Here is a 12645-nt window from a genome sequence, read left to right on the forward strand (position 1 = left end):
TGCTGAGCCCGGGATTTATGGACGGCTCTGCGAGCAGGGGGAGGCTGCGCCTGAGCTAAACCCTGCAGATAGAGGACTCCTCTGTCCTGGCTAATCCCCGGCCCCTCCCCGCCCTTATCAGATTGCTGAAGGTGGAGATTATGCACTTGGTGGCTACAAAGTCATGTTTAGCTGCCTCCCTTCAGAGATGCTCAGATAGCCCCACTCCTGGTTGTACCCACATTCCTTTGGGTGCAGCACATACCTGAGGTGGTCTGTCATGTGAAACTGGGAATGTTTTGCTGCAAATCGGGAGTGTTTCTTCACTTAAAGTTTGTATTTCCTTTGTTCATTCCTTTATTTTAATGCTTTATAACAGTGAAATTTGCAGAACAGTGCAAATGTGCATGCTGTGCATAGCAAACCTTTTAGAGATCAACACAGATTGGTTCTGGTTTCTACTGGGTTTAAGCTCTGGAGAAAGCTGCTTGTGAGTAGGAGCAGCTGGTTTAGATTTTTACTTGGCTTGTGTAACAGAAAACTGGTTTAATTTCTGGTCCCAAAACATTTGGCTCATTCATTTCTCTTGCATTCACATGTGCTGCAGCAGTAAGAAGCTACACCCTGGTTTGTCAGTTTGCTTGGGCTTTATTGACGCTGGAGAAGACTTCACTGTGACTCTTACCTCCTGCTGCTCCACAAATCCATCCTGTGGATAAACACCTTTGTCTCAGAAAACTCCCTGGTCAAATCTAAAGGAGGAAAATTGGCTTGGTACTGTGCTGGAGCGAGTTTGACCAGCTCATCTCCGCAAGCCAGTGCTGCCCAAAGGCTGGGGAGGGTCTGTGTGCACACAGGAGCAGTGGGTGTGGGCAGCAGCCCAGGCACGGGGTGGGTTTGTGTGTGCTCACTGTGAGCTGCCCTTGGCTCCCAGTGTGGGTGGTGGGCACGGGGAGCTGCCATGCCTGCTCTGTGCCCTGCTCTGTGCCCTGCTCTGTGCCCTGCTCCGTGCCCAGGCACCCAGAGAGCCCCTGCCACCTCCTGGGTCCTGCTGGGCCGTGGGTGCTTCTGTCCCTGTGGGCAATGGCACTGGGAGACAGCCTGGTTTAACCAGCATCCCGAGGAGAGGTGTGATGGAGTGAGAAGCAGCAGAGTGGTTCCTTTCTCTTCTCGTGCCTGGCTCAGGCAGGGTGATCCAGTCATCTGGGTAATGTTTGACATTTGGGAAGGCAACCCCATGGAGAGTACTGGAATACTGCAGATCTGTGTGTTCCTAAATGTATTTGGATGGCTCCCACCTTTGCAGTGCAGATCTGTTTGCAACTCTTGGGATTTTATGGGGTTAAAACACAGGATGGGGGCTGGGGCAGCTTGGCCTGGTGTACAAGGGGTTAAACTGTTGAGCTGTGGAACATCTGCTGCAGGAAGAGCTGCTGGTGCAACTTGCTGGCATTATTTTAAGCATAGCTGACTTGGTTGAAGTGAGGTTTAGGCCTCCCTGTGCAGTAGGAGGTGATGAGATTCTGGGTGCACTACCTGGGTCTCTTCACCATCATCTTCCTTTCTGTTTGACATCCCTGTCTGGACCAAGCTGAGCATCATCTCTGCTCTCTCCCTCAGGCAGTGTTAGAGTCTTAAAATACTGAATTTAATGTGACAGCTCCTGTTGTGGAGAGCCCTGAAATTTACATTTTTAGTCATCCAAAGGCTTTTCAAAGATTTGGAAAAGGACCAGTAAAATCACATCACTGTGGCTCAGCTGTAGGATGGCTTCTCTAACGATGCTCTCAGGTTCTGGGCAGTGGCTTGTGAGAGCAGTGAGGCTGTTGAAGCCCAGAGGTGCCCCTGGAGTCTGTGAGATGTGACAGGATTTCACAGTCACTGCTGCCTGCCAGGTTTCTGTATTTGCACTCTGTGCAGTTGAGGTGGGACATTTCAGTTGGAGTTTCTGTCCCTCTCCAAACCCATTGGAATTTCTGTTCCTCTCTGCTCAGAGCAGCAGGAAGGTCGATGGAGGCTGCTGGGGAGAGCCCCAAGGGCCCTGCCTGGCAGTGGGGAAGGGGAGGATGGAGCTGCCCCTGCAGGATGGGCCCTGTGGCTGCCCCTCAGACCCACCTGACAGAAACGCCAGGCTCCCCTCAGAGCTCCCTCTTGCCTTGCAGATGAGCGGGTGGATCAGCGAACCTGCCTGATCTGCGGGGACAGGGCCACGGGGCTGCACTATGGCATCATCTCCTGCGAGGGCTGCAAGGGCTTCTTCAAGAGGAGCATCTGCAACAAGCGCGTGTACCGCTGCAGCCGCGACAAGAACTGCGTCATGTCCCGCAAGCAGCGCAACCGCTGCCAGTACTGCCGGCTGCTCAAGTGCCTGCAGATGGGCATGAACCGCAAAGGTAACGGCGGGAGAGGGGACACTGCCGCCGTGGGGGCTGCTACCGGGAGAGGGGACACTGCCACCGTGGGGGCTGCTACCGGGAGAGGGGACACTGCCACCGTGGGGGCTGCCAGGGCCATGGGGAGGCACAGAGAGGGGCACTGCCACCATGGGGGCCACCCTTCCCTCTCCTGCCCCTCCATCAGCTGCCATCTTGTACTGCATTTCTGCCTCCCAAATTCCCTGCAAAAAAAACCTCACAGCTTCAGCAAAATCGTGCATAGATTAAAAATTATGCACAGATACTAAGCTCTGAGCTACTTCATTCCTGTATGGAGAATGCTGTGGGTCTGGGGGGTATTGGGGGTGTGCTGTGCCTCTGGGATCAGCGCGGGTCCCTCACCTGTGGCTATCCGGGCTGTGCTGTGCCTCTGGGATCAGCGCGGGTCCCTCACCTGTGGCTATCCGGGCTGTGCTGTGCCTCTGGGATCAGCGCGGGTCCCTCACCTGGGGGCCGCTCTCACCTGCGGGGGCGCAGCGCCACCTGCCGGCGGCGCGCCGCCCTCCCTGCTCTCCTCCTGCCCTTCCTTGTCCTCCTTCCCCTTAATTTCCTCCTTTCCTCTTCCCTTAATTTCCTCCTTTCCTTTTTCTTCCTTCCCCCAAGAACCATCTGAATTTCACTCCCCACTGGTCTCCACCAAGGCCAGGGAGGCCTCAGGCAGCCCTGAAGGTTCTCAGTGTTGGGTTCTGGAGCTTTCTCTTCCTGCCCTGTTGCCCAAGTTATGGCATTGTTGGGTTGGAAAGTCCCTTCCATATTAGGTCTAAATACAATAATTTTCACATTCAGATAAGGGGCAGAGGTTAGCATTGGTAGGAAGACCAGCTTTGAGGAGGCTGGCTGTCATGCAGCCCAGGACCAGGATGGTATTCCAGAGAGTCCATCTGTATTTGGGAACCATTCTTGAGGCCTTTTTGATGGACCACCAGCAAAAACATTCCTACGTTTTGCTGCAGGTGGAAGCTATTGTCTGCTAAAATTATGCTTTGAAATCAAAAGACCAAGGCAATCTGGGAAGCTTCTAAGTCACAGTTAGTGGTAAAATATCTTGGAAAATAAAAACAATTCCCCCAGAATTCCTGTAATGCCAGTAAGTTAAAAAAACCTAAAGGGGGTAACAGCTGACTGACAGCCTTTTTTAAATATTTTTTTTTTTTTAGTGAGAAACTGATTATTTTTTTAAGAGCTTTCATAGGAAATAAACAGCCAGTGCTGTGCCTTGGTCGGGTCGGTGGTTGGGGTTTGTGCAGGCACAGCTCAGTTCCTGTGGCCCTCTCCTCTGCCCTGCTGAGGCACCCCCTGAGCTGCAGGAGCAGCCTCGAGGCACACGGGGAGGATTTGAGCTGAGGATATCTCAAACCAAGCAGCACCGTGGCTTTTGTGGGACAGAAATTTTCGCTCAAATTTTGTGTCATTTTCTGCTCCGGGAGGGCCTCCTGCAGCCCCTGTGCCAAGCAGGGTGAGGCTGTGCAGCAGCAAGGTCACCGTGCAGCTGGGCAGAGCCTCCTGCCAAGTCTGGCCAGGTCGTGGTGGGAAAGAGATCAAACCCTGATAAACAGGGACCAGCCTGGGAGGGGGGACAGGGCAGCAGGGCTGCCACTGGGCTCTGCAGGGGGAAGAGCAAGGGACAGAAACTGCTCCACGTTTATCCCCTTAGCTGGATTTCACTGCAGCTCCCTGGAAATTGATTAAAGAGCCTTAAAAAGGCTGAGAAATGAGGCTGCCCCTCTGAAATGCAGCTGTGCAGCTCGGGGTGGTAACTTGAGTTTTAAACAGCAGCTTTGCAAGCAGCCAGCAGGGTCAAACATCTCCCCTCTGTTTTCTGTGGTGGCTGTGGGAGATGGGACCCTCTGAAGGGACAGCAGGGTCAGAATCCAGCAGTGCAGTGCTGTGTGTCTGTGCTGGGGGCTGCACTGGGGGTGTCTGTCTGCTGCTCCACGGGGCTGTGGGTGGTGGAGTTGGACGTGCTGGCCTCACATCTCATTTTCCAGCAGTCCTGGGCATTCACTGCGTTATTTCCAGGGGTCAGATAGGGTTCCTTACCCTGTTCCACTTCTCAAATTACGCTGAAATCAATTGTGATAAAGGATTGTTATTTCCTCATTACCTGTCACTCAAGGAGCACATGAAGGAACTAAAATCCTTGAGTAATGCTTGTAGCCCCATTGATGTGTCTGTGCCTTTTGGGGGGAGAACCATGCTGTGTGCTGCTCAAGCACTGGAGGTTTCTCTGTAAACTTCTTTAGTGAAAAAAATGAATCTTTTAAGGTATAAAAAACTTCTTTCAACATAAATAGGTATCTGCTTAATACCCTGTGGCAGTGTTCCTCACTAAGGTTTGGTTGTATCTTTCAGCAATCAGGGAGGATGGCATGCCAGGAGGCAGAAACAAAAGCATTGGACCTGTCCAGGTGAGCACGTGTGGCTATCCCTTGTGGTTCCCTTCAGCTTTTGGCCCCCTGGGCTGGGCTCACACCATGGCAGCAGCTCAGCCTGGGCTGGGGCTGGCTTGGCTGAGCCTCCATCACCCCTGGCCGTGCCTCCTGCTGGTGTGGCAGGCTCTGGCTCTGTCAGGAACACGTCAGGAGCTGTAGATTGGTAAATGGAGCTGGGTGCTGCTGGACGCATGGACAGGCTCGCTGCACCCTGTCCTTTGTGAGCCACACAAGGACGTCTGTCCCTCCATGACTCCCAGTAAATCTCATCTGCCTGCTGCAATCCCTTCAGCTGTGGCAAGCAGGGCACCAGTAAATGTCTGTCTGATTGATGGCCCAGCTTGTGCAGAGATGCCTTGTAAAGAGAGAGGGAATTCAGCACAGCAGCTTGTGCCGCAGCCTGAGGAATGATGGCCATTTCCAGCTTGCTCCTGGAAGAGGGGTCTTTTAAAAGTTTAGTGTTTATTTTAGCAAAATAGAAATAACACTGAAAGCCATTTCTGTGAGTCTGAGTGCCTGGGAAGGAGCCCTCAGCCCAGCCCAAAGCATGAGGAGCCAAGCAAGCTCTGCCCTGCTGGGCAGCGTCAGACACAGCCTGCAACCACACAAACCTATTTCCTGCTGTTCACATTAAGGGACATACACAGAATTAAAAAAAAAAAAAAAAGATGCCTCTAAATTTTTGTTGTATTTTCCCCATTAGTGGTGGAACATTCCTCAAGGAGCATGCCCAGCACTTTCTTGAAACTTTATATTACAGTGAACTCAATTTAAAATTTTTTTACTCTATTTTAGCTTTGTATATGTTGCTCTCTAGAACTTAGGTATGAAGTGCTCAATTGCTACTTCAGGTGCCACCTGGTTCTTATCTGGAGGAAAATAGGGAGCTCTGTCTCCGTGTAAATGTTTTCCTGACTGATTTTATATGTGTCACCTTGCCTCTCTTGATTGCTTTATCAAACCAGAGCCTGCCCCACCTCCTGTTTGCCATTCCCTCTGCCAGTCCTGAGTGATGTTCCCAATGCACTGGCCTCAATTACTGCCAGCTTTTTCAGGGTGTGACAGTGGCTGATTTACAGCTCGTTGCCATGTCCATCTGACATCATCTTTTCATGTGTCAGTTCCTGTCTGCTGTGCTGCCCTCACTTGAACGGTGCTGCTGGAGGTCACCGTGATTACCTGTAAATAGAATTTTCCCTGTGTGTTGTTAAATGCAGAGGAAGGATGTGGTACCTGCAGGGGGGCAGGAGGCTCAGCCCTGTTGGGGGTGTTTGCAAACAGAGGCTCTGCTTTTCTGTTCCCAACCATTGTGTCCTGTATTTGACAGATATCAGAGGAAGAGATTGAGAGAATTATGTCTGGGCAAGAATTTGAGGGAGAGGCAAACATGTCATGGAGCAACAACGGAGACAGTGACCATAGTTCCCCTGGAAATGGAGTTTCTGAGAGCAACCAGCCTTCACCTGTTTCTACTCCATCTTCAAGGTGGGAATGACCCCTGGAAGAATTTGGTGTTACAGGAATCTTGGATTTCTTTCCCTGAGTGATACTTGGGGTCAGTGTAGGGGAAACATGTGGGTGCATCTTTGTGTAAACTGGTCATGCAGCAGGTTCTTACCTCTCTGATTGTGTTCTAAGACAAACAGGCACCGGGCTGAAAAGAATTGAACTGGGAAATGAGATATTTGTGAAAAAAGGAAGAAATCTTGAGATACAATTATATTTAAAATATACCTCAGTTTATATTGTTTGTGTTTTCTGCAGATCTTGAGAACTTGATCAGCTTTCATTGCTCATTTTGCATAAGCTCTTTCTCTGCACTTTGCTCAGATTCTGAAAATAAAACCATTTATGTTAGTAATTGGTGGTGTTGGCTGCTGTGAGTGCAAACCTCCTGATGCAGCCTTTGATTGCAAACACTGCAAGAATCTCAGACCTGGTCCCATCTGCTTTCAGTTGCAGCTTAAGCTTGGCCTTGTTTGTGTTCGCTGGCTGTGCGAGTACTTAATGTACAGTCCTAAATTCTGGCCCTGTGAGGAGGCTGGGGTGGAAGGGCTGGGCACAGGTGGGTTTTGGGTTTCTGCTTTGCCCCCTGAATGGCAGCTCAGCAGCTGCTCCCAGATCTCCATCACGTGGAACCAGTGCCCAGCCGGGCTGGGTGTGCAGCAGTGCATGGCCAGCTCATTCCAGGGCAGGGGCTGAACTCAGAGGCATTTCCATTCTGTTTGCTTTCCCTGTTTCTGTTCACATTTCTGGTGGAGCTGGATGTGACACTGTACTGAATCAGGTGGAGTTGTGGGGGTGTACTGAAGAGCTTTTCCTTCTCCAGTAGGTCGGTGGAGCTGAACGGCTTCGCTGCACTCAGGGATCAGTACCTGGGCACGCCGGTGTCCACGCACTACCAGTACCTGCCGCACCTTTTCAGCTACTCGGCGCACTCGGCGCTGGTGGCGCCGCAGCCGCGCAGCCTGGAGCCGCAGTCGCACGGCCTCATCAGCCAGCTGCTGTGTGCCGAGGACCTGGAGCCCCTCAGCACCCCCATGCTCATCGAGGACGGGTGCGTGTGACAGGGACAGCCCCGGGGCGGGCACAACCACGGGGCAGGCAGCAAACCAGAGCCCATCCCGCCGGGCTGGGGCTGGGGCTGGGGCTGGGTTACGTGGGCCTGGCAGGGGCTGGGACAGGGACTGGGCTGTGTGGGCCTGGCAGGGGCTCCAGGCTGCATGCTCTGGCCAGGCTGGGTGCTGGGCAGGTGGGTGACCCCAGGGGCCACGAGGACTCCCCTCAGCCCCTGCCCGGGCTCCTGACATCGTGGCTCCTGTCACCAGGTGACACCCAATTCCTCTGCATTTGCCTTGTTTCCAAGTTCCCTGTCAGATGGTGTCATTCAACGTTTTTAATGGTTTTTCTGCCTTTGTACTTACTGTGCCTGCAGGTACAAAGTGACTCAGGCAGAGCTGTTTGCGCTGCTGTGTCGTCTGGCGGATGAATTGCTTTTCAGGCAGATTGCTTGGATCAAGAAGCTGCCGTTCTTCTGTGAACTCTCCATCAAGGACTATACCTGCCTGCTCAGCTCTACGTGGCAGGAGCTGATCCTGCTCTCCTCGCTGACTGTTTACAGCAAGCAGATCTTTGGTGACCTTGCAGATGTCACCTCCAAGTACTCTCCCTCTGATGACGAGCTGCACAGGTGAGATGGGCTGAGCTCAGGGACACCTGGGGATGTGGAGCCATGGGACCCCAACAGACAGGTGTTCTCTGACCACCTCCTGGGACAGGTCACTGTACTTGTGGCTGTTTTCTTCTTCTATTTTTTAGGGAACTGTTGTTCCAGGCTTAGGAAGCACATCATGGTTAGTCAGTGCTGGATCACAACTCCCTTCTTCAGGGAAGGGCATGGTGATATGTGGGGCTGTTTGAGTTCCACTTAGCAATGCTGTTGTCCTCCAACAGAGCCTTACAAGCCACCATTTATGAGGAGGGTAAAACTGACCAGCACTTTGGGTAACCCTGACACACAGGAAAGAAAGCCTTATTTAAAAACCCTTTGGGCCAGTGGAAAGGTTGTTCACATAGCTGGTTGTCTGTATTATCAAAGTGTTCATTATTAATTGCTATTTCATTGTTTTGATTAGATAAATTTAAAGATGTTGCAACTTAGCTCTTGTTTTTTCCATGGTACAGGCTATCTGATGCTCTGAGGAACCTGCTTTTCATTTATCATGTTGGTCAGGGTGTTGTTTTTTGGTTTGGATATTTTATTTTTGTAGTCTTTGTGCCAGACAGATTCTTCTTTTGGTAGAAGAGTCCCAGTCTCACCATACTTTGGCAGAACAGGTAGAATTTAGAGAAACTGCTGCCCATCCTCCCTTTAAACACCTGCCCTTTGCTCTCTGCCCTTGCTGGGCTCATGATGCTGCTGGAGTCGCCAGGGATGTCTGATGAGCAGAGATTCACAACAGTGCTGTGGTCCTCGGCCATTGCAGTGTCTCATGGTTCCTGGGGGCTCCTTTGTGCATCTGTTGTGACAAGCAGAGGCACTGTCTGGCTGAGCCCGTGGTGGGGAGCAGGGAGCTGGCCCCAGGTGTCTCATTTCCTGGGACAGGTTGCTCTGCGGCGCTGCTCTGCACAGCCATTCATCGTGCATCTGGTGCAGCTCCTGCGAGGAGCACTGAGGGTCATAGAAAACCACAATGACACTTGTTCTTGCATTCAGCTGTCCTTTTGTTCCTGCTGTCCTGGTCAGAGCCTCACAAGAGAAGTGTTTGTTTCATTTTGAGTTTGTGATAAATACAAGCGAGAGGTAAGACAACGAGACAAAGGAGGAATCCTCGCCCTGCAGAAACCGGCAATTCAGAGCTGGTCGCCTTGAAGGTCCTTCAGAGAAGATCTGTGCACATGGATGAAAATAGATGTTCTTGGGAGAGGAATGCTTCTGCAGTCTCCTCTTGTGATTTAGCTTTTCAAGTGTCCTTAATTGTCATTAGTAACCTGGGAGAATGCACACCCAAAAAGCCATTTAGCAGGAAGCTGCACAGCTGAGGGGACTGGGGCTGTGTTGCTCCCTCCCACTGGTCTTCATGGTCCTTCAGCCATGGCTTGACTGTCTCCAGCAGCAGTGGGATAGCTCATGGGTATCAGTCTCCCTGTCCAAAGCACTAGTGGAATATCTGGTCACTTTGGACTTGAGAGGGGCCCTTTAGGAGAGGTGTCCCATTTGTGGGTGTTCTCAAAGAGTCCCCGGCTCCTCTGGCATTGGTCAGGAATGACTGCAAAGGGAACTTCATTAGAGCTCACACCTGATTGGAGAAATGTCACTGAGTAGGGATGGTCTGGCACTTCAGGGTTAATTTCTGCTTTTAACAAAATGACAAGAGCAGTGCTAAAGCATAGGTGACAAACAAAGGCATAGAATGAGCTCCCCAGCCCTTTTGTTTTAATTGCTGCTAACAACTGGCTAAATGTTCTGTTTGCCTGCTAGATCAAATGTTTTCTTTTATTGTGCTGTTTTTCTGAAGATGAATATGAAATGAATAGACTCCTGACCTCCCCCAGCACTCCTGATAGCGCTTCCCTTCCCCCTCCTCCCCAGCTGATGCCGACAACTCCCAGCCAGAAACTTGCCTGGTGTAAACTGTGAGGAAAAGTGTGTGGAGGAGTCAGTCCTCGAGAAGAAATAGGGCTGTGAAAAACAGAACAGCTTTGTTTGAAAGGGGGAGGAAAGTATGTGCAGAAAAGTAAGACAGTTCAACTGCAGGAATGAGAGAAGAGCTCTCCTGGATTTATGAAGTGATGAGTGGCTGGTAAAAATGTGCATGCTCTAAAAACAATTAAACCCCACAGATGACTGAGTGGTCTTTGTGCTCATTAACTTCTTGAGCTTTGCAATCTTGCACCTGCAAGATTTTTAATGTCAACTGGAGAGCAAGAAAACTTGTATAACTTTAGATTAGCCGACAAGGCTTTCATCGCTTACAATATTACTTTCTTGAAGAACTGACCTGGAGTTCAGACAGCTTGTTTTCACTTTGCAGAGGTCAAACCCCATCATGCATTTTACAAATAACTTTGAAGTAAACAAACACACATGCCAAAATAAGGTATTATTCAGTGAAAAAGGTTCTATTTCTGTTCTATTCAGAGATGGCTTGCTGGCTGTGCTCTTATTCTTTGTGCTGCACAATGCCAGAGCACGCTGAAGCTTCCCGAAACACTTCTGTCCCACTTCTGAGCGCTTCTGCAATATGTGCCTGCTTTGAAGCCGGGGCTGTTGCTGTGAGATGTGTTCCCAAGAGGCTGTTCTGGCCCTGGGCAGGCGTGGGATGGTCTGGAGATGCCTGCAGACACCCACAGCCCTTCACACCCTCCTGCTCCAGCCTGGTCCTTCCCCATGGCTTTTTCATGGTGCACATGTGGGGTATTTCTCCTGATGAAGTGTGGCACCCTCTTTAGCAGGAGGACCTCATTCTGCACCCACAAAATCTCCATCAGGCTATTTTCCAGGAGGTTTTGGGGTGCTCCCTGTGCATCAGTGTGCCCTGTGCTGCCCATCTCTGTCACTGGGTTTGCTGCAGGTTCCTGGCTCTGTGAAGCCTTCTCTGCTGTTAGAACAGGCTGGTGGTGAACTGAATCACCAAGCGGGGATTTTTTCCTAAAAATATCTGTAGATTGTGAACTCCCCATCTCTGGGTTCAGGCAGGATGGGGCTCTGAGTAACATGGTCTAGTGGAAGGTGTCCCTGCCCTCGGCAAGAGAATGGGACTGGATGAGCTTTGAGGTAATTTCCACCCAAATCATTCCATGATTCTATGATTCTGCATTTCTAACTGAGACATTTTCTTCCTTATTTTTGGTACCAGCAGACTTCAGGCAGTTTTGATGACTTTTTTTTTTTTTAATTCTCTTGCAAGGTGTTAAAATCTCTGAAGTTACTGTAATAAGCTTCGTGCCTTCACTGTCCAGGCCGTGTGCTGTGCGTGCTGATGTGATCTCTGTCCTGCAGGTTCAGTGAAGAGGGGATGGAGGTGATGGAGCGCTTGATCTACCTCTTTCGCAAGTTCAACCAGCTGAAGGTCAGCAATGAGGAGTATGCCTGCATGAAAGCCATCAACTTCCTAAACCAAGGTGAGGCAAACAGGAGCTACCAGCCACACTTCTTCATTTTTATACTTCAAAAGGTGAATTTGTAAGACCGGTTGCTCTCTTTTTAGAGTTTTTGAGACTCATTAAAATGTTTACATTCAGGATATATCCTTGGGTTTCTTAGCTGGGTTCCTACTTTTTAGGTTCTATACCTAAATCTGACTCTTCACAATGAAAGGTAATCACGAATGAAGTGTTTACATGCAGGCCATGAATTCATCCTGGGAAAGGGCTGCATCCTCCTGTTGATTAAGCAGCATATTAAAGCTGGCAGTTCAGGCTCCTCCAAGACCCTGGGCATTTCAAAATCCATGCAGAGACGAATGCTCAGTGGATAGTGTTCAGCTGTAATTTTGGAAATAAATGTCCCCAAAGTCTTTTGTACTGTGAAAGATAGTTGCAGTCTGTAAAAATGTGCTGTGGGCTCCCTCCTCCCCCGCTCATTTCCAGAGGGAGATAATGCTGACACTTCAATCTGTGCCGGGCTGAGGTTCCGGTTTGCTTCCCTGGGCAGTTTCCTGACACTGGATAATGCACTTCTCGAGCTGTCTCCATTGTTTTCCAAAATGTATTTTCATTAACTTCCTGTCTTCTTTTATTTTTAGTTGAAGTTTGCAATTTTTTATGTGAAATACCTGAGACTTATTTTTAAAAGTCAGCTTTTGGGCAGTAGATCAATGCCTCTTCCGTCAGATGGTCTCCCAGCACCGAGCCCGCTCCGCAGCTTCCTCGCTGCTGTGCTGGATCCTCCCAGGACCTGCCAGTGCTGCTGCTCACGCTGCCAGTGGGACTTCCTGCCTGTCCCTTCTTCCTCTGTGTGTGTTGCCTGACACTGGCAAAGCTAAATTTAAATATAAGAACATGACAAGTTTGTAAAGCTCCCGTGACATAAGTCATAAGCAGATGGGGAGGAGTGTGATGATATCTTTAATTATAGAGCTGAGCGCTGTCCTCAGCCAAGATGATACACCTAAAACCAATGTGTTCCTGTGTGAGGAAGTGTTACACTGGTCTGCTGTGAGGACCAAACCCTGACACCTGGCTGTGTTGTGCCAGGCAGGGATTTCAGGTTGCTGAGGCTGTTCTCTCCAAGAGCATTCATTGAGCTGCAGGTGAGCAGTGCAGGACATCAGCTGTTCTTTTCCCAGCCTTTTGTG

At 50.3% G+C, this 12645-nt stretch overlaps 1 protein-coding gene across 4 annotated transcripts in view; it reads left to right on the plus strand.

The window, feature by feature from the left end:
• The window catches only part of NR6A1 (nuclear receptor subfamily 6 group A member 1), a 59761-nt gene that overhangs the window by 40359 nt on the left and 6757 nt on the right, over positions 1–12645 (plus strand). For 2 of the 4 annotated variants that reach the window (XM_030961231.1, XM_030961230.1), the window contains exons 2-7: positions 2142–2372; positions 4767–4822; positions 6174–6331; positions 7176–7403; positions 7782–8036; positions 11349–11470. In XM_030961231.1, the coding sequence (XP_030817091.1) occupies positions 2142–2372; positions 4767–4822; positions 6174–6331; positions 7176–7403; positions 7782–8036; positions 11349–11470 (1050 nt within the window). Of the gene's footprint in view, positions 1–2141; positions 2373–4766; positions 4823–6173; positions 6332–7175; positions 7404–7781; positions 8037–11348; positions 12120–12645 lie in introns of those variants that run through there. The other 2 variants (XM_030961229.1, XM_030961232.1) reach the window with 2 other exon arrangements.

The sequence above is a fragment of the Camarhynchus parvulus genome, chromosome 17 (assembly GCF_901933205.1).
Source record: "Camarhynchus parvulus chromosome 17, STF_HiC, whole genome shotgun sequence".
Classification (NCBI taxonomy): domain Eukaryota; kingdom Metazoa; phylum Chordata; class Aves; order Passeriformes; family Thraupidae; genus Camarhynchus; species Camarhynchus parvulus.